This window comes from Aotus nancymaae, unplaced genomic scaffold (assembly GCF_030222135.1).
Source record: "Aotus nancymaae isolate 86718 unplaced genomic scaffold, 86718_ANA_hifiasm-v0.15.2.pri h1tg000057l, whole genome shotgun sequence".
NCBI lineage: Eukaryota > Metazoa > Chordata > Mammalia > Primates > Aotidae > Aotus > Aotus nancymaae.
Genome location: NW_026988471.1, coordinates 54,167,098 through 54,193,825, shown reverse-complemented (window position 1 = coordinate 54,193,825; position 26,728 = coordinate 54,167,098). Strand labels below are relative to the sequence as shown.

The 26,728-nt window shown below is 35.0% G+C and overlaps 1 protein-coding gene across 8 annotated transcripts in view; it reads left to right on the top strand.

Annotated features, from left to right (window-relative positions):
* Nucleotides 1–26,728, top strand: part of CCDC88A (coiled-coil domain containing 88A) — a 123,801-nt gene that overhangs the window by 58,552 nt on the left and 38,521 nt on the right. For 6 of the 8 annotated variants that reach the window (XM_064364112.1, XM_064364109.1, XM_064364111.1 and 3 more), the window contains exons 9-17: nt 3,379–3,460; nt 6,343–6,501; nt 8,187–8,333; nt 8,913–9,057; nt 12,748–12,932; nt 15,565–15,702; nt 17,176–18,246; nt 19,586–19,713; nt 23,385–23,526. In XM_064364112.1, coding sequence (XP_064220182.1) covers nt 3,379–3,460; nt 6,343–6,501; nt 8,187–8,333; nt 8,913–9,057; nt 12,748–12,932; nt 15,565–15,702; nt 17,176–18,246; nt 19,586–19,713; nt 23,385–23,526 — 2,197 coding nt within the window. The remainder of the gene's footprint in view (nt 1–3,378; nt 3,461–6,342; nt 6,502–8,186; nt 8,334–8,912; nt 9,058–12,747; nt 12,933–15,564; nt 15,703–17,175; nt 18,247–19,585; nt 19,714–23,384; nt 23,527–26,728) is intronic. The other 2 variants (XM_064364115.1, XM_064364110.1) reach the window with 1 other exon arrangement.

Below are 26,728 nucleotides of genomic sequence, written 5' to 3'. Positions count from 1 at the left end.
GTATTTTTAATGGGTAAATAAATGTGCCAGTATTCCCAGTAACTAGCTTTTCAACAAATACTGTCTAATATCTTCATTTTTCTTTGAAAATATGTTTCTTTATGGATTTCTTCTATTATTAGAAAGAAGTATATGTCCTGTTACTTCTTTTTATTGGGAGAAATCTCTACTAAAGTGAATGAAATGCAGAAATTATGGTGGACAAAAATAGCAGGTTGGCTTATACCGAATGGAAACTATACAATAAGTAATTGCAACCAGAAAGTGGAAATTAACAGCATACTCATTTATGAGGCAGTACATTATGATGTAATTGTTTTTTATTTATAAACATATAGAGCAAAAGTATAATTTGTGATATGGGTGAAAGAAGTAATTTTTTAAATTTAAAATAGTAATTTCACTTTTACGTAGTAGTTAATACTACCAAAGACTCCCTTTAACTCCGCCTCCATAAATCCCATGTTTTGAAAGAATTTTTCTGATATAAACTATTTATTATTTTTCAGAAAAATACCTTAGTGAGATACAATTTGTAGGTCAGAAAATTCATCCTTTTATAGTGTACAATTCAGTGGTTTTAGTTTATGTATAGAGTTGTGCAGTTGTCACACACCAATTTCAAGACATTTTCGTCACCACAAAAAGAAACCCCATATTCAGTAACAATCGCTGTCTATCCCCCTTTGCCCTCAGCTCCTGGCAATCACTAATCTACTTTCTGTTTCCATGATTTTGGCTATTCTGGACATTTTATTGTATAAATGGAATCATACAATATGTGCCTTTTGCGACTGGCTTTATTTACTTAATGTTTTCCAGGTTCATCCATGTTGTAGCATGTGTCAAAACTTTATTCTTTTTAGAGTTGAATAATATTCCACTGAATAGATTAGCCATTTTTCAGTTGATGAGCATTTGAATTGTTTCCAGTTTTTGGGTATTATGAATAATGCTGCTATGAACATTGAGATGCATATTTTTCTGTAAACATCTGTTTTGAATTCTGCGTGTTAACATACATGAAGAATGGCCAAGATTCAACATTGTGAACATAATTAATGCCACTGAATTATATACTTAAAAATGGTTAAAATGAGGCTGGGTATGGTGGCTTGCACCTGTAATTTCAGCACTTTGGGAGGCCAAGGCAAGGGGATTGCTGGAGGTCAGGAGTTTGAGACCAGCCTGGGCAGCACAGGGAGACCCTGTCTCTACAAATAATTTTTTTTAATGTGATGGCACATGACTGTGGTCCCAGCTACATGGGAGCTTGAGGCAGGAGGATCACCTGAACCAGGAAGTCAAGTCTGCAGTGAGTTGAGATTGCACTACTGCACTCCAGCCTGAGTATCAGAGAGAGACCCTGTCTCAAAACAGAACAAAAAAAAAAAAAATGAAAAAATTCTAAATACTTCTGGGTCCCAAGCAGTTCAGTTCAGACAAGGGATACTCAACCTGTTTCTAATGCCTTAATGCACTTTTAGAAATCTGTCCCAAAAGCCAGGCACAGCAGTGTCCGCTTGTAGTCCCAGTTACTTAGGAGGCTGAGGTGGAATTCTGGGCTCAAAAGTTCAAAGCAAGGCTGGGCAATGTAGTGAGACCCTATCTCTTAGAAAAGAAAAAGAAAACTGTCATGAAATACACAGGATTTTATGTATAGTAATGAGCTTATTTACTAAAAGATTAAATAGTACTATGAAAAACGGAATCCACTTAATAAAGTATGGTTTCTTTAGCAAAGGGAATATTTTTCTACCATTAAAAATTAGGGTTTTGGGCTAGGCACCATGGCTCATGCCTGTAATCCCAGTGCTTTGGGAGGCCAAGGCAGGAGGATTGCTTGAGGCCAGGAGCTCGAGACCAGCCTGGACAACAGAGTAGACCTCATCTCTACAAAAAACTAGCCAGAAGCTGTTTTCACAGAGTGAAACCCTATCTCTTAAAGTATATATATATATATATTTTAATAATATGTTAAAAAATAATATACACATATTTTATAACATATTAATATATAATGGTTTTGAAAAATGTAAGGGCATGAAGAGATGAGAACAATAAGTTGTTTTATACAGTGAACATTTACTTTTTTTATTATTAAGAAACAGAAGGTGGAAAAGTAGAGATAGTGAGTGGAGGCTTACTTTAAGGAGCTTGGCCATGAAGGAGAGAGAGAAATGGGGATTAGAAGTAAAACAATTTCTAAGAGAAAAAATAATAGAAGAAATTTGAGGATGTTTGTAGGCTAGGAGGCAGAAACCAATAGAGAAATAAAGATCTTAGGTATCTTATGGTAATCGGAAGTGTATAAATTTCCTTTTAGCCATTGTAAATGTTGAAAATAGTTGGAGACCCTTATAAGTCTCAGACCCAGGTAGTACTGCCTTGCATAAAAATTATTAGCCTAGGCCAGGCGCAGTAGCTCCCACCTGTAATTACAGCACTTAGGGAGGTCGAGGCAGGTGGATCACCTGAGATCAGTAGTTTGAGACCCGCCTGAGTAACATGGTGAAACCCCAGCTCTACTAAAAATACAAAAATTAGCTGGGCCCAGTGGCAGGCACTTGTAATACCAGCTACTGGGGAGGCTGAGGCAGGAGAATTGTTTGAACCTGGGAGGCAGAGATTGCAGTGAGCTGAGATCATGCCATTGCGCTCCAGCCTGGGCAACAGAGCAAGACTCTGTCTCAAAAAAAATTATTAGCTTAACTATCTGTGACTACAGAGAGTGAGGAAGAAAGAAAGAAGAGTGAAATAGAAGGGGTGGAGGGCAGGAAAGATGAAAAAAGAGAAAGAGAAAAACTGAGGCCAGGTGAGGTGGCTCACGCCTGTAATCCCAGTACTCTGGGATGCCAAGGATCAAGAGGTCAAGAGATCAAGTAAAACCCCGTTTCTACAAAAAAATTTAAAAAATTAGCTGAGCATGGTGGCATGCACCTGTAGTCCCAGCTACTTGAGAGGCTGAGGCAGGAGAATTGCTTGAACTGGGGAGGCAGAGGTTGCAGTGAGCTGAGATCGTGCCACTACACTCCAGCCTGGGCAACAGAGGGAGACACTGTCTCAAAAAAAAAGAACAAAAAAAGAAAAGAAAAGAAAAACTGTATTACATATATTAAGTACTATGAGAACATTAGCCATTGAGGTTAGCCTTTGGAAAACATTAGGGAGGAGGTTTGATTAACGGCATCTAATTATATAAATTCCTAATATCTGTCTTTTTTTTCTCCCTCTCCTGCATTAGGGTTATGGCTAATACTATGTTCAACTAATACTAATTACTAGTTATTTAGTAATGATAATATATTTATATTAACAGAGATGACAATCACAATTTTCAAAAGTAGTATACTTACTGAATATATTTTTGCTTTTAAGGGAGGAAAAGACTGAACAATTGTTGGATTGTAAACAAGAACTTGAGCAAATGGAAATAGAACTCAAAAGGCTGCAACAAGAGGTTGGTACCTAGAATATCTATTATTTAGGACCACTGAGTAATTGGAAATTGATTGATTTTCTTCCTTGTAATTTATAACCTTTACCTCAATGCTTTATATAAATAAATGAGGTTACTGAGGCTTCATGAGATTAGATCATTTTTTCAGAGTCTCTCACTTCAAAAAATGCCAGAGCCAAAGCTTTCTTCCATATTAGTGCTATTCAAACTCTGCTAAGATTTGTAAGAGCTACTTAGGACTGGGGTAGCTCCACATTTTTCTTTTTGATGTGCTTGGCTTCTGTGGCCTTGGAAGCTAGAACACCTCTACTGTAAACTGTGCTCTTTATGTGTATCTCTGTGTGTTTCTGCTCCCTGATAGTGCTTTATGTTAACTTATATATAAGTAAATGCTTTTTGATTTTTTTCACCCTTTTCCTATTAAATAAGATTAAAATTTTTTACTTTTTAAGCAGTATCTATATTTTAGAGATGCTGCTTCTTTTTTCACCTTAAACCAATAGTAATTAATAGTTCACTTTTACAATCACTCTAATGTTTCATTTTTATTTGGGGTTAGCGTGTGGTGCTCTTTAATCTGTAAGTGCTAAGGATTGGGATAAGGCTGGATAGTTGTTTCTTCCTTTAACTTCCATACTTGCCATCTAATGCAGGGAATACTGCAATTGCAGGATCATAAACTAAGACCTTTGTAGATAATGAAACTGGGCTTCATAGTCTATTTCTAGACATGCTATGGCTGCTTTTCTACTTGTTAACAGTAGAGTTTTTTTTTTGTTTTTTTTTTTCTTTTTTTTTGAGACGGAGTTTCGCTCGTTACCCAGGCTGGAGTGCAATGGCGTGATCTCGGCTCACCACAACCTCCGCCTCCTGGGTTCAAGCAATTCTCCTGCCTCAGCCTCCTGAGTAGCTGCTATTACAGGCACGTGCCACCATGCCCAGCTAATTTTTGTATTTTTAGTAGAGACGGGGTTTCACCATGTTGACCAGGATGGTCTCGATCTCTTGTCCTCGTGATCCACCCGCCTCGGCCTCCCAAAGTGCTGGGATTATAGGCGTGAGCCACCATGCCCGGCCCCAGTAGAGTTTTTTTATGTATGTTTGTTCTCCCTAAAGCAGTAGTTTTCAGTCTTTTTGGTCTCAAGCCTCCTCAGCACTCTTAAAAATTAATGAGAATTGGTTTAATGTGAATTATGTCTGTTGGTATTTACCATATTAAGAACGAAAACTATGAATTTTTAAAAAATTAAGTCTAGCCGGGTGCAGTGGCTGACGCCTGTAATCCCAGCACTTTGGGAGGCCAAGGTGGGCGGATCATGAGGTCATGAGTTTGAGACCATCCTGGGGGGGTCAACGTAACGAAACCTTGTCTCTACTAAAAATACAAAAAATTAGCTGGGCATGGTAATGGGCACTTGTAATCCCAGCTACTCAGGAGGCAGAGGCAGGAGAATTGCTGGAACCTGCGAGACAGAGGTTTCAGTGAGCCGAGATCACACCATTGCACTCCAACCCAGGCAACAATGTAAGACTACATCTCAAAAAAAAAAAAAAAAAAAAAAATTAGGTCACTTAGGCTGGGCGCAGTGGCTCATGCCTGTAACCCTAGCACTTTGAGAGACTAAGGCAGGTGGATTGCTTGAGCCCAGGAGTTCAAGACCAGCCTGGGCAATATGACAAAACCTCTCTACAAAAAATGAAAAAATTAGCTTTGCGTACTTGCACGTGCTTGTAGTACCAGTTACTTGAGAGGCCAAGGTGGGAAGATCACTTGAGTCTGGGAGGTTGAGGCTGCAGTGAGCTGTGAATGTGCCAGTGATCAGCCTGTGTGACAGAGTGAGACCTTGTCTCAAAAAAAAAAGGTCATAAAAAAATAACCACCAATTAGGCTGGATGTGGTGGCTCATGCCTGTAATCCCAGCACTTTGGGAGGTCAAGGCAGGCAGATCACTTGAGGCCAGGAATCCAAGACCAGCCTGGGCAACATGACGAAACCCTGTCTCTACTGAAAATAGAAAAATTAACTGGATGTGGTGACACACACCTGTAAGCCCAGCTACTTGGAAGGCTGAGGCACAGGAATCTCTTGAACCTTGGAGGTGGAGGTTGCAGTGAGCTGAGATTGTGCCACTGTACTCCAGCCTGGGTGACAAAGTGAGACTCTGTCTCCCAAAAAAAAAAAAAAAAAAAAAAAAAATAGAGCTGGGTGCAGTGGCTCACATCTGTAATCCCAGCACTTGGGGAGGCTGAGGCAGGCAGATCACAAGGTCAGGAGTTTGAAACCAGCATGCCCAGCATGGTGAAACGCTGCTTCTACTGAAAATACAAAAATTAGCCGGGCGTGGTGGCACATGTCTGTAATCCCTACTACTCGGGAGGCTGAGGCTCAAGAATCACTTGAACCCGGGAGGTGGAAGTTGCAATGAGCTGAGATTGCACCACTGCACTCCAGCCTGGGTGACAGAGCAAGACTCCATCTCAAAAAAATAAATAATAAAAATAAAAATAAATAGCCTGGGTGCGGTGGTTCACGCCTGTAATCCCAGCACTTTGAGAGGCTGAGGCAGGTGGATCACCTGAGGTAAGGAGTTTGAGACCAGCCTGGCCAACATGACAAAACCCAGTCTCTACTAAAAATACAAAAATTAGCTGGCTGTGATGGTAGGAGCCTGTAATCCTAGCTACTTGGAGAATCGCTTGAACCTGGGAGGCAGAGGTTGCAGTCAGGTGAGATTGCACCATTGCACTCCAGCCTGGGCAACAAGAGCAGAATTCTCTCAAAAAAAAAAAAAGAAAAGTAAATGTATCAAATTGTGCAACAAAGAATGACAAGTTGATAACAGAAAATAGTATTTAAAATATAATTTTTAATTTTTATTTAGAACATGAATTTGCTTTCGGATGCTCGCTCTGCCAGAATGTACCGAGATGAATTAGATGCACTGCGAGAGAAAGCAATCAGAGTTGATAAGCTTGAAAGTGAAGTCAGCAGATATAAAGAGAGACTACATGATATTGAATTTTATAAGGCAAGAGTTGAGGTATGTTGCATAATTAACCATTCATAATATTTTTTTCTTTAAAAGTGTTAGAATTTTAACACATTTAAAATGCAGTTAATAAACATGAGAAACTCTTGAAATGGTGAATGAACAGTAAATACATTTGAGTATGTTTATTTTATGATAGATTAGCATATTGCTTTTAGTTAGACTTTTACAAAGGGATCTGTGGATATTACTAATTTTGTTGAACTCTTTTGGCTCTTCTTTTATTCCTTTCCTTAGCATCATAGGTAGAGCAGACCTTTTAAGTCCTTCCCTTATAGTCAAAATATTTCTACTAATTTCAAACTTGTTCCCAAAAGTGAAAGCAAAACATATTTCAGATTCCTTCTTAACTGAGATTACTAAATTAAGACTAATGAAGCCTATGTAGATACAAACAATTGGAAACAAAAAAACAATTTTTCTAACTTGATACTTACAGTTCAGTATTACATGAAGTTGAGTTTGATAAGAATTTGACAGGTCAGGCCAAGCACGGTGGCTCACACCTGTAATCCTAGCATTTTGGGAGGCTGAGGCGGGCAGATCACCTGAGGTCAGGGGTTCAAGACCAGCCTGGCCAACATGGCAAAACCCCGTCTCTACTAAAAATACAAAAATTAGCCACGCATGGTGGCACATGCCTGTAATCCCAGCTACTCAGGAAGCTGAGGCAGGAGAACTGCTTGGACCCAGGAGGCGGAGGTTGCAATGAGCTGAGATCACGCCACTGCACTCCAGTCTGGGTGACAGAGTAAGACTGCATCTCAAACAAAACACAAAAAAGAATTTGACAGGTCTTGTGTCTTTTTTTCTTTCAAAATTTTCTCATCTGTAAACAGAAGATTTTGGTCAGTTTCAATATCAGGATAAGAAGGAGGGAGTATACACGATCAAGAAATGAAAACATAAGAGAAAGTAATTAGAACATTTTAGGTTGAAGGTTACCAGTATGTAGACCCAATAGGACTGTAGAGTTAAAGTACATATTAATTATTTTCCAGTTATTTAAAGACGTGTATGCATGACGCTGTTAAGAGATTTTCATGAATACCACTGTCTTCATATACTTTTCTAGATTTAAGTTTAGAAACTATAGGCATATAACTTAGCAAGATAGAATTGTGAACACTTCAAAACATATTCAGGGACTTTTAAGGTTTTCCTCAAGGTGTGTTTATGTAAAATATTTATTAATAGAGCTTTGGTTTATGATTTATTTGAGTCCTGGTTCAAGTTGTGGTATTTTACTGCTAAAACCTCAAGCCCTTCACTTTCAAGTTATAGCTCAAAGTACAGAGAAATCTTTAAATCTATTTCAGTCAATACATTAAGCCTTGATTCCATGGAGATTTGTATCTTAAATATCTGGACGACTACTTGTACTTAGTTAATTCCTTATCCTTGTGACTAAAGAATTTAAATATACCCCGACAATTTAATGTGAAATTATGGTAGTATTATATATCTGTACTGAATGTTTTGTTTGCATTCTGGGGTAAAAAGGAAGCCAAGAAAACATTAATTGTATTTCTATTCCTCAGTAGGTTTACTCATGTGTAGAACTGTTAATAAAGATGGCTTAATGTTTTATGATAATCTTTATGTTCCAGAACTTTTAAAAATTAACAGATATTAACACATTTGTGATAAATAAGGCCTATATCAAATGTTTATAGGAATTAAAAGAAGACAATCAAGTTTTATTAGAAACAAAAACCATGTTGGAAGACCAACTAGAAGGAACTCGTGCTCGTTCTGATAAATTACATGAATTGGAAAAAGAGAACTTACAACTAAAAGCTAAACTTCATGATATGGAAATGGTAAGTTTTAAGAGGTATATCAGTTACATGGCTTCTAAGGAAAACTTGTAAGATTCTGCTGATTTCCCTATATTGGCAAGGATGGCTAGTGTCCTTGAGGCTTTAACAGAGAAGAGATAGCTAAATAAGTTAGAGCATCTAACTTTATATAACTATAGAAGTAGTAGAAATTTCTGCTTTTGTTACAGAAACATGTTACTTACTAATTTTATCTTCAGCATTCAATACCACAATAAGCTAGTGTAAACATGTTTTTAAAAATACAGAAATAAATCTGTTTGCTAAGATTTAGCATTGGGTCATAATTCTTTTGTTATATCACTAAAACAGTATGTTGACTATGGAAGAAGAATTTTCATTGTATCCCCAAAGATCAGCTTAAAAGCTTGTCAGACACTTAATCAGTATGATGACCAGTAATAATTATAATTGCCTTCAAAATGGAAAAATTTAAGGAACTCCTAATTTATTATTACTGAGTTTCGGATAAATAAAAGTTGTGAATAATAAAGTGTTTGCTTGAAATTGTACTGCTTCTTGGCTTTTTTTTCCTCTCCGTAATCCTTGCCAATAAAAAAGGAACGAGATATGGATAGAAAAAAAATTGAAGAATTAATGGAAGAAAACATGACTTTGGAAATGGCACAGAAACAAAGTATGGATGAATCATTACATCTTGGCTGGGAGCTGGAACAGATATCCAGAACTAGTGAACTTTCTGAAGGTATTCCCAGTTTTATTTTATTTAAATTCATAATTGAATCATAAAATTGTGTTTATGTTTACTTGCGGTTCTTTATTTTCGCCAGTGGGGAGATACCTCAGAAGACTACCTGTCTGCATAGATATTATTTCACACGGTAATATATTGTTTGCACTTTCTTGGGTCTGGTCCCTAGCTTTGCCTGTCCCTTAAAACTGAATTTTATGAATGCAATAACAGACTTGATAGGTTGCTTAGCCACTATTTCATGTTAATATCCCAAGAGGTTGCAATACCAGTTTATTAATTTATCTTAAGAAATATAGCCATCTAGTAAATATAACAGAAAAGCCATATATATTAGTGGTCAGCATGTCTTTTGACTGTAGGTAAACCCAAATAGGAAGTCAAAGGGTAATGGACAAATTTGCAGGTGAAAATATAGTTAGAATGAGTTAATTTAAGGATCTTTATGGCTACTTGTAATATGTATAATCTCCATTATAAGATTATACCTGCCAACCCTCCCAGCCTGGTTATTACTATGGACCTAATGAAAGATCGCCCAGGTAAATTTTTAACTTTTGCCTCTTTTTTTCCGGACTTCACATTGACTTGTACTTTTTCTTAAAGCTGGGCATAATTATATACAGTACAATTGTTTGGATTATAGCTTTGGATATGTTAATATGGATTTCTGAAATTACAAAAAAAATTCGCCAGTTAAGTCACATTTATTCAAATTAGACTGGTTTTGAAACTCCTCAGTTTTGCCCAGTGTTAGATTGTTCTGCTTGCATTTCTTCAGCAAATATTTACTGAGCACCTACCATGTGTAAAATGCTATACCAGACTTTGAGAATGTAATGTTGAGGTAGACATAAACTCTGAGATTTTATAATCCGGTGCTTACAGAATAATTACTTCTACAGATGATTCATCATATTGATTACCAATTAGGCTCTTGCTATTTTAATTTGAGAACCTAATCCAAATTCTAGGGCCCCATGTACTGACTATAGAGTAAGTGATGATATTCAGTCATTGAACTTGTGTTACTTAAAATATTTGTGAAACTTTAAAAATTATGTTCCTTGTGAATTGAGTACAAAGAAAGCAATTCAAACTTAAATGTTTTCTACTAAAGGTAGTTAGAATTACTCCGTTCCTTAAGAGCTTTCTTACTTATTAAGTGGGGACAAAATAGTGAATATCATCTAGAGTTGTGAGAATTAAATTGTTGATATTTGTAGGGCCCTTAAGTGTAGTGCCTGCTAAATAGTAAGTATTCAGGTAATAAGTATCATTATTATGTCACAGTTGTTTTGAAATTGATCTTAGCTGGGGTTGTAGAACTGAATATTTGCTTTACTGTGGTGTAGTTTTTATTTTTTTAATGTATAAAAGAGACTTTCTTTCTAGAAAATATACAGGTTTGGGAAAAAAAAAGAAGAAATAAGAGGCACTAATAATTTCTTAAGTCACTTTTCATTTCATATAATTTGCTTCAGAACTTTTCTACCTCATTTTCTAACCCATGTATCTTAGGAAAGTTAAAGAGAAAGCTTAGAAGTTTTTAAACCACCAATGTGTTTAATAATCATCTAGTGTAAAAGTTTGCAGTACTTGTGCTTTTAAGTTTCTGTGGAATGTGTGGAAATGTAAATTGGTTCAGCCATTCTGGAAAACAGTGTGGTGGGTCCTCAAAAATTAAAAATAGAACTCACATAGCATTCAGCAGATTTGCTCCTGGGTATATATCTAAAGGATATGAAATCAGTATATGAGAGAAATAATCTGCACTCCCATGCTCGTTGCAGCATTATTCACAAATGTCAAGATATGGAATCACCCTGTGTCTGTCAATGAAATGATAGATAAAGAAAATGTGGTTTATATACATAATGGAGTATTATTCAACCATAAAAAAGAATGAAATTCTGGCTGGGTGTCATGGCTCATGCCTGTAATCCCAGGTCTTTGGGAGGCCAAGGTGGGTGGCTCACAAGGTCAGGAGTTCGAGACCAGCCTGGCCAACATGGTGAAACCTCGTCTCTACTAAAAATACAAAAATTAGCTGGGTGTGGTGGTGACTGCCTGTAATCCCAGCTACTTGGGAGGGTGAGGCAGGAGAATCACTTGAACCTGGGAGGTGGAGGTTGCAATGAACTGACATCACCCTATTACACTCTATTGCACTCCAGCCTGGGCAACATAGTGAGACTCTGCCCCGCCCCCCCAAAAAAGTGAATGAAATTCTGTCATTTGCAACAACATGGATGAATTTGAAAGGCATTATGTTAAGAGAAATAAGCTAAGCACAGAAAGACAGTAATGTATGATCTCATTTATGTGTGGTATCCAAAAAATTCAAACTCATAGAAACAGAGTAAAAAGGTTGTTACCAGAGGCTGAGGGGTGAGGGTATTGGGAAAATGTTGGTCAGAGGACAAAAAAGTTCACTTAGATGAGAATGAGTTCAAGAGATCTATTGTATATCATGGTGGCCATTTAAAAACATCTAATCCAGGTTGGATTAACAATAATGCTATGCTCAGGGAATGATATATATTTAAACTGTTTCTATACTGTGTTTTAATAGATTTTATGAGACAGAACCAGATTTATAAAGGGATAATGAATGGAACTGGAAAAAATATTTTAAAATAATTTTAGCATGCTCAGAACATTTTGAATTTTTAGCCAAAATAAAACAAGTAGTATTGTATTTTCAAAATCCATTTAATCCCTCATTGGTTGCTACTTAGAATAATGTATCCTATAAATTTATAGTTAAATTTAAATAATCTTTTCATTAAAAAAAGACTTGGGCAACTAATGGAATTTTAAAAGTCAGTAACTATTCAGTATACCAGCCTTCAGTAAAACATTAACAACATGATGACTAGAAAAGCTGGAAATAAAAATTGAGGTTTTCATAACTATGGAGGTTATTTACTTACCTAATTTTGAAGAGATTTTATTCATGATGGGGGATATGTTGGATGTGCTTGTATTTCTTTGGTTTTTATGAAGAAGAATTTGAAACATACAAAAAAGTAGACAGACCTGGAAATTCCCTCCAATACCTTCATTCATTTACTGTCTTGAAATCATAGATCTCATATTTCATTTATAAATCCTAATATTTTTATATTAGCAAAATATTTAATGGGTCTACTGGAGCTCTACTTTCTTCAATCTAAATTTTGTGCTTTTTTTCTATAGAATGTTGTGGATGCATTAAAAATTAAAGATTTATCTCTTGGCTGGGTGCAGAGGCTCATGCCTGTAATCCCAGCACTTTGGGAGGCCAATACAGGATTGCTTGAGCTTAGGAGTTCAAGACCAGCCTGAGTAACAGAGACCCAGTCTTTACTAAAAAGTAAAAAAATTAGCTGGCTGTGGTGGTGTACACCTGTAGTCCCAGCCACTTGTGAGACTGAGGTGGGAGGATCCCTTCAGACCAGGAGTTTGAGGCTGCAGTGAGCTAGGATTGAGCTAGGATCGTACCACTGCACCCCAGCCTGGGTGACAGAGAGAGACCCCATCTCTTAAAAAAAACACCTCTCTTATGGTGTTAATCTTATATAACCTCGTTGAATTTTTAATAAAGTTAAGGATCAGATGATGCAATGCATATACGCTCAACTTTTTAAATAGTAGGGAGTAAACATAGGTTTACCAATGGTGTATTTTTCAATATTTTAGCACCGCAGAAATCCCTGGGCCATGAGGTGAATGAGTTAACCTCAAGTAGATTATTGAAGCTAGAGATGGAAAACCAAAGTTTGACAAAAACTGTAGAAGAGCTTCGGACTACTATGGATTCTGTAGAAGGCAATGCTTCCAAAATCCTAAAAATTGAAAAAGAAAATCAGAGACTCAGTAAAAAGGTAAATTAAAACGTAATGTTTATTGTAATGTTAAAAAATACTTGTTAAAGTGTAAATAAATGGCACATTTATTTTCCACTTTTTAAATGCACCCTCAATGTTATTTTAACTTGTTAACAGAAATTTTCAAATATACATAAACATGGTGTGAATGAACTCTATACTCATTATTCAGCTCCAACAATTAAGAACGTACTAGCTGATCTTGGCCAGGCACAGTGGCTCACTCCTGTAATCCCAGTACTTTGGGAGGTCAAGGTGGATGAATCACCTGAGGTCGGGAGTTTGAGACCAGCCTGGACAACATGGTGAAACTCTGTCTCCACTAAAAGTACAAAAATTAGCTGGGTGTGGTGGTGGGTGCCTGTAATCCCAGCTACTAGGGAGGCTGAGGCAGGAGAATTGCTTGAACCTGGGAGTTGGCGGTTGCAGTGAGCTGAGATTGCACCACTGCACTCCAGCCTGGGCCATATAGCGAGATTTAGTGTTAAAAAAAAAAAAAAGAAGAAGAAGAAGTAGGGCTTGAGGAGTTATATTTACCAGTTTCCAAATAATGAATTGGTTCTCTCATATCCTCTTGAGACAAAAAATAAGTGAGTTTGTTATTTTAGTGTCATTGTGAACCCATGAATTTAAAAATATTTGTATTGTTTCAAACCACTGCGTTTGTTTTTCCTACTGTCTCAACCTGGGCTAGTGGAAGCCTTTTTAAAAGTTGATGTGGTCCTGAATCCTTATGACATGGCGTTAGCACTCCCTTGAGAGTTTTCTTGCTTTCTGCCATGACAAAATATTCTAGGCTCAACTCAAACGTTTTCTGTCCCAGACCTAGAGACAGCCATTTCTCTAAAAAGCTCTTATTCCTTTTAATGGGGAATGATATTTAGAGACCACAATTTAGGCATTATGAAACCTGAATCTTAATTAGACTTTGGTTGAACAGAAATATTCCAGTTGTGCAATCACAAGTGTTTTATTTTTGCATATCTTTCTGTATACATAATTCTACATAAATAGAATCCCATCATAAAAGCATGGATGACTAAGAATTGTTTCTAAGAAGTTCCTAAGTGATGCTCATCCTGCTGTCCTGGAATCATGCTTTGAGAACCACTGCCTTAGATTATTTGTAGGCTCCTTGGTATTCTTGCAAGATTTTTTTATTTTTAAAATAAATAAATAATCTTAATAAGTGTTTGACAATAAAGTGTTAAAGTAGGATGACCATTTAAAATTTAGAACAGTTTTATTTTGTTGTCAGTGTAATTGGGCTTGTAGGGTACAGTTTCTTTTTGAAATTAGCTTTGAAGTTTAATTTGTAAATCCTTAGTGATTCACGCATTTTTTGATCAATTAATTGCACAAAAGATTTTTTTGTAAACTGAATGTTTCACTTTAATGTCACTGATACAAAACAAATGAGTTTAAATAACTGTTACTCATATATTTCCATCTACGTAATGTGAGAACCAGATTAATTATTCATAGCTGAAAGCTTCCAGAACTATAATATTGAATTGAGTTATTGGATAAGTTTTTTGACATGATGCTTTTCATATTATTATTATTTTGAGCTAGGGTCTTGCACTGTCACCCAGGCTTGAGTACAGTGGCACAGTCTCAGCTCACTGCAACCTCCACTTCTCAGGCTCAAGCAATCCTCCCACCTTAGCCTCTTGAGTAGCTAGAACTACAGGCATGAGCCACCACACCTGGCTATCTTTTTTGGTTTTGGTTTTTGTTTTTGTTTTTTAATTTTTGGTAGAGACATAGTTTCCTCCTGTTGCCCAGGCTGGAAATATTATTGGAAGATTGTTTCCATGAGTGTAGTTATTTCCATTAATGTTACGATAGAAAAATTAAAATTGCTTTAGAGTGCTTCACTATTGACATAAGAATTTAAGTAACATTTAACTTGAAATAGAATATTTTATAAAGTCTTCTTGATTTTTTTAATTGCCTTGTTTGAATATGTTATATGATAATGGGAAAATCAATAGTCTTAGCATATTTTAATCTAAATTTGCTATTTTGTACATATTAACTAACAATATTTTTATCTCTAAAATCTGTGATTCAAAAGAAATTTGAACCTAAAATATAAATATTTGCTAGTTTTCTTTAGTTCTTTTTTCTATAGTAGTAGTCTTTTTCGCCCTCTTTTTAATTTTAAACCAAGTCCCTTCTTTTTTCCTCATTAAACTTATACTGTACTATTTCTCATCTTTTCCTTCATTCTTTTTATATCTTCTCCTTTCTTCTTGCTCACTGAAATTCTCTGAGTATAAGTAAAATTTTACTTTACAAATCCACTCAAGCCAAGAAAATCTTTAAATAAAACTTGTATAGTTCTCATATAGCACATTATCATTATTCAGCTGGATTTGTCTTTGTGTTTAGAAGTTGAAGCTTACCCCAAAAGATGCACAGGATAAAAAATCATGTCTGCATATTTTATACAGCTGTGGAAATTAGCATGGAATGCCACTTGAATTTCTATACTAAGTTCTTAAATTTTGGCATTTAGATATTAAAACTGTATTTCATCCTTTATTCGGTTATCTTTTGTTTTTACATGTTTTCACCATTGTAGAATATTTAACATATTGTTTTGTGATTTAATTTTCTTTAGGTTGAAATTCTTGAAAACGACATTATTCAAGAAAAGCAAAGTCTTCAGAATTGTCAGAATTTAAGCAAGGATCTAATGAAAGAGAAAGCTCAGCTTGAAAAAACAATTGAAACACTGAGAGAAAATTCAGAGAGACAGGTTCATACATTTTTTACTAAACAATATATTTTAAAATTAGCAAAAGTTACTTAAAATATCTGCAAACAAAATGTTCATATAACATTAAAGGAAATACTTTAGACTTTTTTTTTTATTTTAAAGGAATTATTATTTTACCTCATTTTTTAACCTATGTATCTTAGGAAAGTTGAAGACAAAGCTTACGGTTTTTTAAACTGCCAATGTGTTTAATAATCATCTAGTATAAACGTTTGTAGTACTTGTGCTTTCAAGCATCTGTGAAATAGGACTGCAGATTCTAGAGTCGCTGAGTGGAGATGGCTAGGAAATGCAGCTGTCCTCTTACCTACCAAAGAGGGAGAAATGTAGTGGCAACCACACTGTCTTGGATATTATCAAATTTGTTTTCAAGTGTTTAATGTTCATTCTAATTTTATGTTTGAGGAAACTGAGAACTGGATCGATTAATTGACTTTTTTTTTGAAATATGTATTTATTTGAGACACGGTCTGTCTCTGTCACTCATGCTGGAGTGCAGTCACACAATCATAGCTCACTGCAACCTCAAACACCAGGCGCAAGCAATCCTCTCACCTCAGCTGGGACTATAGGCATGCACCACCATGCACAGATAACTTATTAATTTTTTTTTTTTTTGGTAGAGACAAAGTCTCGCTATGCTCCCCAGGCTGGTCTCAAATCCCTGAGTTCAAGTGATATTCCTGCCTCAGCCTTTAAAGTGCCAGGATTATAGGTGTGAGCCACCATGCCTGGGCATTAATTTTTTTAGAAGTAAAATTATTTTTTAATATCATCCAGGTATAGTCCTCAGACCAGCCATAAAAATGAAGGTTTCTTTACAGATACAGAACCAAAATTCTAGACTAAGCTTCAGTCTGCACTTTTGCAAGCTTCTTGGGATTATTTAACACACTAAATCTTGAGAATCATTGTATTAGGTCACGCTATAAATAGGATGAATTAGTTCTCAAATGTACCCAGTGATTTTTGTGATTTCAATGCTTCCTAATTAGAATTCTTTTTGGGAATGAATACATGTACGTATAAGCCCATATATACAAATATAATACAGCACATGTTTACTGAGAACCCACTATAGGCATTGGAAAAGTTACTTAGTAAAAGTAAAACCTTTTGTTCTCGAGGAGGTATGTGTGTCTGTGTTACAGCTGTATTCCTATTTGAATTTGAATCATGTAACTATAAATAATCTGAAGACCATTTTGATTAATAGAAAATATATTTCTCAACCATTCCTTTAAACTGTGAACTTCCTACAGACATGAATTTTAATGACATGGCAGTATGTGTACACAGTGGTCTTCAGTAAATATTTGTCAGAATTAAAAGTAAGACAGACATTCTAGTACTCTTTTTTTGTTCCCCTTTTCCTGGTAGTTTTTGGAAGGGATAAATCATAATTTGTTTTGACTCAATTACAGTTTTTAATTGTTTCCTTTTTCAAATTAGATTAAGATATTGGAACAGGAAAATGAACATCTGAATCAAACAGTGTCTTCCTTAAGGCAGCGGTCCCAGATAAGTGCAGAAGCAAGAGTGAAAGACATTGAAAAAGAAAACAAAATTCTCCATGAATCTATCAAAGAAACAAGTAGCAAGCTAAGCAAGATTGAATTTGAAAAAAGACAAATTAAAAAAGAATTAGAACTTTATAAAGAAAAAGGAGAAAGAGCAGAAGAACTTGAAAATGAATTGCATCATCTTGAAAAAGAAAATGAATTGTTACAGAAAAAAATAACTAATTTAACAATTACTTGTGAAAAAATTGAGGCCTTAGAACAAGAAAATTCAGAGCTAGAAAGAGAAAATAGAAAATTTAAAAAAACATTGGATAGCTTTAAAAACCTGACCTTTCAGTTAGAATCCCTAGAAAAAGAGAATTCCCAACTCGATGAGGAAAACTTAGAACTGCGAAGGAATGTAGAATCTTTGAAGTGTGCAAGCATCAAAATGGCTCAGCTACAGCTAGAAAACAAAGAACTGGAAAGTGAAAAAGATCAACTTAAGAAAGGTTTGGAGCTCCTGAAAGCATCTTTCAAGAAAACAGAACGATTAGAAGTTAGCTACCAGGGTTTAGATATAGAAAATCAAAGACTGCAAAAAGCTTTAGAGAACAGCAATAAAAAAATCCAGCAATTAGAGAGTGAACTACAAGACTTAGAGATGGAAAATCAAACATTGCAAAAAAACCTAGAAGAACTAAAAATATCTAGCAAAAGACTAGAACAGCTGGAAAAAGAAAATAAATCATTAGAGCAAGAGACTTCTCAATTGGAAAAGGATAAGAAACAATTGGAGAAGGAAAATAAGAGACTTCGACAACAAGCAGAAATTAAAGATACCACGTTAGAAGAAAATAATGTGAAGATTGGAAATTTGGAAAAAGAAAACAAAACCCTATCCAAAGAAATTGGTATATGTAAAGAATCTTGTATCCGTCTAAAAGAATTAGAAAAAGAAAATAAGGAGCTTGTGAAAAGAGCAACTATTGATATAAAAACGTTGGTTACACTACGTGAGGTAAATATATTTACCTAAATTAAAGGCAAATATTATTTATATTTTCAACTCAAGGTTTCTTTAAGTTTTATTGGATCCTATCAGTAATTTGCATCATGTATTTTTTTTGTTAAACTAAGAAATACCTATAAATTGTATTTTTAAAATAATTTGTAGTAATAAAGCTTCCTAGTGGTATCTGACTTATTGCATTATAATTTTAAACCTTTATTTCAATATAATAATAAATGCTTGTTATTATTATAAAATGAAATGTTATTTCAATGTAATGTTTGATCAAGACTCTTACTGAATTCTAAGTATAATAAAGCAGCATGATAGCAATTATTGATTGAGTGCTATGTGCCAAGTCTGGGCTGAAAACTTCATATAAGTTGTATATACATGTACATAATTTTTAGAATGAATCCTTTATAAGTATTATATCTATTTTTTTAGATAGAAAACTGAGGTTCAGAAACATTAAATAATGTATTTACTCAGGATCACACAGCTAATAAATAGCAGAGTTGGATTATTGGATTCAAATCCAGATTTTCCAGACTCCAAAGCCTCCTGAATTTTGACCTTGAAGCCAGAGAATGCAAATCAAGTTCAACTGTTCAACACTGAGCAACTAGTAGTTGCTTAAATCTATGTATCAAGAAGAATTGTGAAACTTAGAGGAGTAGATTGGCAGTACATCCTGTGAAACATTGTTGGTGCAAGTCAGAAGATCTATGTTTTTGGCTTTTTTTTTTTGCCGTCTCTAAGCATTATAGTATGTGATAACTCTTTAAGTTCAATTTCAAAGTATGTTAGCATACTGGCAGAAGGTCACATTGGGCTGTCTGCATTCTGCTAAAGAGGCATTGAGAGGGGCCTTTTATTTTTTTCTTCTGTGGACTTAAAGACATGAACAACAGGTTCCTTGTGCCTGAACTTCTAAGAACATCCTCTAGTTCTCTATCAGTATCATAGGGCCTCTTTCACTGGAAGAAGGGATCTTGTGGGAGAGAAGTGTTATAGTCAAATATATTCATAAGAAGAAATGTGCACTAACATTCAGGCTCATTATTAAAAAGTAAATGGATATGTTTTTCCCTCAAATTTTTAAACCTAAATGTGTATTCACAAGTAAAGAGTTAAACTCTCTTTTAAGGCTTTGTTTGAAGTACTAGCCAAAAAAAAAGGAAAAAGTTATTTCAATTAGGTTATAACAATGAAGGAAAGGTTTAACGACATTTCCTGGTTCAAATTATATGTATTCCTAGATGGTGGTAATTAGAATCTTAGTTGACTTTCTTGGATGTTTATGCCCTTGACACTTATGTGAGTTTTGTATTTCTTTTAAAATAAGGATTTGGTGAGTGAAAAATTAAAGACCCAACAGATGAACAATGATCTCGAAAAATTAACTCATGAGCTTGAGAAGATAGGGTTAAATAAGGAGCGACTCTTACATGATGAGCAAAGTACTGATGACAGGTGAGTACTAAATCTATTTGGCAAACAGTTGAAAAATTTTTTTTTCCTCATATATTAATTATTTTCTATGCTAGCTATAGAAAACATTTATATATTTCTCTCTACTTTTGGTTTCTTTCTTCCCTTAAAGTTCTGTAAGGAAAAAAGAGGAATCATAGACAATATAATATAGATAAAAGAAAACAAAAAACTAAAATGTTACTACATAAATACAGTTACAAAATAGAAAAACAGGATGCCACCCAGGAAGCAGAGGATCAGAGGCTATAAATGCCTGTGAAAACAGAATAAGACATTAACAACAAACCAAACTCTGGCTCATCAAACACAGTCAATTAAGCAAGTTATTTTTTATTTGAATCATGTGCTTAAATGTCTCTTTTCTTTCGTTTATTTGCCAAAATGTTGGCTTAAAGATAAATGGAGAAAAAGTGTGGAAACAAAAGGAAAAGCAACTGAGGTAAAAAATAATGTGGAAAACTAAAGCCTGAAAAGCAGGATAAAAAATTAACTAATGCCCTTTAATTTTAAAAATGATCAATATAGATTTAAAGAAAATATGTATTCTCGCATGGTAATTACAATCTATTAAACAGAGTTAATATGATTTTCAAGTAGTCTATTATTTAACATCCAGTCAGCTCCATGGATCCAGCTGGAATAGAAGTTGTATACTGTTAAGAATATTATTTTATGTAGACTAGAGTTTCATTCAATTTTTGTAATTATATAATTTATATTTTATCTACTTATTACTGTCCCAGTATTTATAATCTGTGTTCCATGTATATTGGAAAAATTAATGGTGATTACATAGGATTTGTTCATGTAATTTTGAGAATGTTCAAAGTGAATAGGATAGAGTGATACTTAAAAAGTTAGTTGTGTAATAACAAAGAGAAACAATTTGAGTCATTTATTCTAGCAATCAGTTCAAGTCAAGCAGTGATTATTGAATTAATTATACAAATATTTCATGAGGAAATATTTTTATTTGAATTAATCAGATATTAAGTGGAGATTTCATTGACTTTTTTTTCTTTTTTTTCATTCAAATTGTTACTGGAGACTTTTTAAAATATAGATACTGAATATGCATCCTCTCTTTATTCAAACAGATTTATAACCTACTATATGTAAGACACTGTACTGCATGTTCTTTGCAAAAGAAAAAGTAGAGTATACTCCATAGTGCTAATTGACTCTATTATAAATTTATGAACCCAGCTCTGGGTGGACCCTTCATACAGTTTGATTCCTCTTCCCAAACCTTAATTCATACAGTTAGCCAATGTTAATTGAGCTTTTCTTTTCTGCTGATCACCTAGCATCAAAGTAATGATAATGTTTCAACTGAACCTTAAAAAATGACAGAGGTTTACAAGGTGGGAACAGTGTAGAAGGGCATTCCCATTCCATGTAGACAAAAGCATTTGTATAAAATTACAAAAACGTGCTACGCAATTTTTAGAGTAATTTAAAAGATGGATTACAAAAAGGATTAATTTGGAGTCACAGAGACCAGCGAGGAAGTGATTATAATGGTCTAGGCAACATGTGATGGCAGTCATTATTTCCGTATATTTATTTACATAATGAAAGAATTAGGCATAGGCATGAAGCTTTTTGGAAATAGAAAGTGGCTTGAACTACTAAACCAGCTTCTTTCTCAGCCAGGAAGTTAGTCTTTATATCATTAAAAAAAAAAAAAAAAAAAAAAAAAAAACCAGAAGCTCACAGACATAAATTCCTTTAATGTGCCATGCCCTCCACCTTGGGATTTATATATATCAATCTCAAATGATGTCCCTAATTCCTTTATTAGTCTAACTTTCCCATCTTTCTTTTTTTTTTTTTTTTGAGCCAGAGTTTGGCTCTTGTCACACAAACTGGAATGCAGTGGCACAACTTCAGCCTCCTGGGTTCAAGTGATTCTCCTGCTTCCACCTCCCAAGTAGCTGGGATTACAGGCATGCACCACCATGCCTGGATAATTTTGTATTTTCACTGGCCAGGCTGGTCTCGAACTCTGGACCCCAGAATCTACCTGCCTCAGCCTCCCAAAGTGCTGGGATTATAGGCATGAGCCACTGTGCCTGGCCTAACTTTCCCATCTTTCTAACTCATGATATTCTCTCTGAATTTTTTTGAAGGTACAACTATTATTAAGATACTTATTCTTGCCATCAAGGAATATATAGTCTAATTTTGGAATTGAATGTATAAGTAGGTAAATTTAAATGCAACAAAATAAATTTAGTAAGCCAGGCGTGGTGGCTCACACCTGTAATCCCAGCACTTTGGGAGGCTGAGCCAGGCAGATCACTTAAGGTCAGGAGTTAGAGACCAGCCTGGCCAACATGGTGAAACCCTGTCTCTACTAAAAATACAAAAAATTAGCCAGGTGTGGTGGTGCATGCCAGTAATACCAGCTACTTGGGAGGTCGAGGCACAAGATTCCCTTGAGCCTGAGAGGTAGAGTCTGCAGTAAGCTCAGATTGTGCCACTGCACTCCAGCTTGGGTGACAGAGCTTTGAGACTCTGTCTCAAAATAAATAAATAGATTAATTAATTAATTAATTAATTTAGTAGTAGAGTTGTAAACAGAGGTGATCACTCTTATCTTTGTCTTCTCTTTCAATATAGTTTACAGGATTATGTTTTCAGGTCTCTTATCCATTCATTCTGTATGCTAAGCATTCTCATACATCATCTCACCTGAGATCCTCTTTTTTTTTTTCTTACTGTGTGTCTCTATCAGGATAGACCAGAAGCAACTCAGGTGTCACAAATTCAACATACCCCAAATCAGACTCAGTAAATGATTTTAAATGATGACTTGAGCCGATACAAAATGAGTAGATTTGTTCTCTGTATTCAATGAAATTAAAATCTAATTGAACAGAAAAATTTACATAAAAATTAATTCCAATAAAAGAATGTGGCAAAACTCTCATATACATATTTTAGGTTTTTATTTGGTTTTGTCTCAAGGGTCCTCAGGTTTAAGCAGTGGATCATAAATACTACTTTGTGATAACACTCTGAATTGTGTTCATACGCCATCCTTTTTGTGAAAAAAGAATTTGTTAATAATTATTCATGTATCTACCATTCAGAAAGATAATTACAGTACTAACAGTCACATCCATCTCCCTCTTGCCACTCTGTCACCAGTATCCTGTGCCATAAGTATGTCATTTTTTACTGTAACTACTCTGTACCCTGAGAAAAAGAGTCTTCGTCGAGTTTTAAGTCTTAAGTGTTCACACATCCTTGCATAAATACTTTATTCATTAATATCATAGGCAAATGCTTGATGATATAATGAATCCATCTACTTCCTCTTTCTATAGATTGTATTCTTACAATACTAAAAGAGATATTTTGGGACTTTGATCTTCCAGATTCCTTGAACATTAATTATTGCTTTTGATAATCTAGGCCATAATCTGGAGTGCTCTGTTCACTCAGTGGTTTTGTTGCTTCATTATCAGGATTAGTTTTAAAAGGAGAATGGGGCAGTAAGAAGAGGATAATTTCATTTGCCTCTTGAACAAAAAGGCTTTTATAAGACCCATTTATGGCATGAATATTTGTGGTCATAAATTATCTTTAAAAATAATTTTCTGACCTCCAATGATGAACTATATTACGTTGTACTTGGATAGTAGGTATAAACTTTTGGAATCAAAATTAGAATCCACTCTTAAGAAGTCTCTTGAAATAAAAGAAGAAAAAATTGCTGCTTTAGAAGCTCGATTAGAAGAATCCACGAATTATAACCAGCAGTTGCGCCAAGAACTTAAAACAGTAAGTGATTTTCTTGGAAAGAATTTTAATGATCATTTATTTTATAAATATTTGGACCGAAAAATATAAAGTAGAAAATAAAAATATAAACATTGATATTTAGTCTTTTTCTTAGTATTCATAAACAGATCTCTTGTCAAATGGATATGGTGTAGTTTATTCAGTACTGTTTCATGTGTGTAATGTCCCGCATGCTGTTAGGGATATATCAGAAGTGTGTGGGTGGAATGAGAAAGAGGCAGGCTTATTTTATTGGGGAAAGCTCTCAGTGTGATACTGATATTTCACTCTGGCACTCTTTTCCTTTTGAGGATCCAGGGAAAATTCTGCTAGGCAAAATATGAGTGTGAGGATACCAAGTTAGAGGAAAATCATACGTGTGTTATATAAGATAGCACTAGATCTCCTCATAAATTTGAGGTCTTTTCTAGATCTGTTTTGTGATATTTGGAGGTATTCAGTGAAGTAAGTAAGCAAGGCAGAGGCAACTGTTTATTTTCCCTAAGGAAGTAAATCAAAATATGAAGGACTTGCCCATTCCACAAGGCTAGTAGATAGTAGATTGGTAGAGTCATGTTCTGGTTTATTCACCCTTTTATCATCTCTGCAGTGCCACGCGGAATGGTCTCAGGGTTAACTAAACACTCAGACTGACAAGATTACTGTAGGCTGTATTTAGAATCATTCTACTCAGAACACTGTAGGAAATACAAATAGATAGCAGGGCAGTGTCAGTCCATCCTCTTCACGTAGTTGTCTGAGAATCATCTTGCCACCAGATGGTTCAGGTATAAGAAGAGATTCACATTGGGTGTGTGCAGGAGCTTCCCTGGCTTTGAATGCTCATGCTTATAGCAGTCATTACCTCTTGCAGCAATTCCAAAGGCATAGATTTAAGATCTCCACAATGTACATACCAATTATAAGAGTTGCTGCACTCAGAGAAGTTCAGAGATAGGGCTACCTATTGGTATTTAAAGTTCTCCTAAATAGCCATTTTTTTTCAATAACCAATGTTGTCTGGTAACATAGAATGTTCCATTTACATCGGGTTTTCAGAGGAACAGTTAACCAAAATTGAATTTCTTATGTAGAAAGGGAAAGGTTTTTTTTTTTAATCACTATTTGCCAACAACATTATTGCTATTTGTCACAGACATTGCCGTGGAACATACCTTGTTACAGAATAATTTTACTTATTTATTTTTCATCCAGACATTCTCAGAGCCAGAGAATAAATTTTAGAACTGTGTCTGGTTAACTAAAGGGATTATCCAAAAAAACAAGTTAAAAAAAAAACATATTTTAACCTGCTTTTTGTCCTGAATTTTTTTACCCCATTAGCAGTATCATTGAGTTGCAAATATAATCAACGTTACAAAGCTAGTTAACCAGAAAATTGGTGTGTTTGGGTATGGGTTTCATATGTGTGTTTGAAGTAGATATTTAAAATGCCATGGGTCACGCCTGTAATCCCAGTACTTTGGGAGGCTGAGGCAGGCAGATCATTTTAGGTTGGAAGTTCAAGACTAGCCTTGCCAACATGGTGAAACCCTGTTTCTACTAAAAATACAAAAATCAGCCAGGTGTGGTGGCGGGCACCTGTAATCCCAGCTACTTAGGAGGCGGAAGCAGAAGAATTGCTGGAACCCAGGGGGCAGAGGTTGCAGTGAGCCAAGATCATGCCACTGTACTCTAGCCTGGGTGACAGAGTGAGACCCTGTCTCAAAAAAAAAAAAAGTTATCACTGACTTCCACTTTCAGCTATTTGGCCATAACTGTTATGGACTAGCTCCTGCTATGTAGTCAACTGAATTGCTATTGTTATAAACTTTTAATACTATATGTGAAGAGGCATTTACTTTAAGATAGACTGTGAAAGTTAAATATGTGTAGTATAAGGGTTAAAGTAACAACTAAATTAGTATGACAAAGAGGTACAGGTAATATGACCAAAAAAGGGAGATAAAATGGAATCATAAAATAAATCCAGGCCAGGCACAGTAGCTTATCCCTGTAATCCCAGCACTTTGGAAGGCTGAGATGAGAAGATCACTTGAGCTCAGGGGTTTGAGACTAGCCTGGGCAACATAGGGAGAGCCTGTATCTTAAAAAATCCAAAAGACAAAAAAAGAAGAAACAGGGAACAAAGTACAGATTGGACAAATAGAAAACAAGCAGTAAGATGGCAGTTTTAAACCGAGGTATGTCAATAATTATATTAGATATAAAAGGTCCAAACACCCCAGTTAAAAGGCAGAGATTAATAAATTAGACAAAAAGGTAAGACCCATCTATATGCTACCTATAAGAAATCTGGATGGAAAATGATATATCATTCTAGCACTAATCAAAAATTGCTTGATTGGCTGTATTAATGTTAGACAAAGTAAATTTTAGTGCAATGAATAGCACCAGATCTAAGGTAGTTCATTGTGCAATTATAAAGGGGTCATTCCAGCATGAAGATAACAAGGTTAAATGCCTGTGCACCTAATAACAGAGGTACACCTAGTAACACAGCTGCAAAATACATGAGTCAAATATCTGTAGAACTGCACGGAGAAAGACAAATCCACAATTACAATTAGAGAGTTTAATACTCATCTCTCAATAATTGGAGAATAAGTAGAAAGAACTTCATCTACCAGATAAAGGGTTTCTATTAATAGCCTATAGACTAATTACCTTCCCCCTTTGATCAGGAAGAATACAAAGATTTTGCTCTCACTGTTTCTATTAAATGCTGTACTTCTGATTTTAACCAGTGTACTAAGAAGAAATGAAAGGCATACAGATTTGAAAGGAAGAAATAAAAATATCCTTCTTTACTTGTGACATGACTATATTTACAGAAAACCATGAGGAATTCACAGAAAAACTTTACAACTAAGGTGAACTTATCAATGTCACAGGGTAAAAGTTAATATATAAAAATATATTTTATTTCTCTATATAAGCAATGAAAGATTGGAAAATGAAATGTAAAAGAGAAACTCCATTTATAAGACTATGAAATACTTATGGATAAATTTAAGAAAATGTGTGCAAAAACTCTGTACTGAAACCACCTAAGGAATACCTCAGTAAATGGAGATAAGAACCATGTTCATGAATTGGAAGACTCAATATTGTTAAAATGGCAGATTTCCCCAGACTGATCTCTTGATTCAACATAATCCCAATTAAAATCCCAACAGGC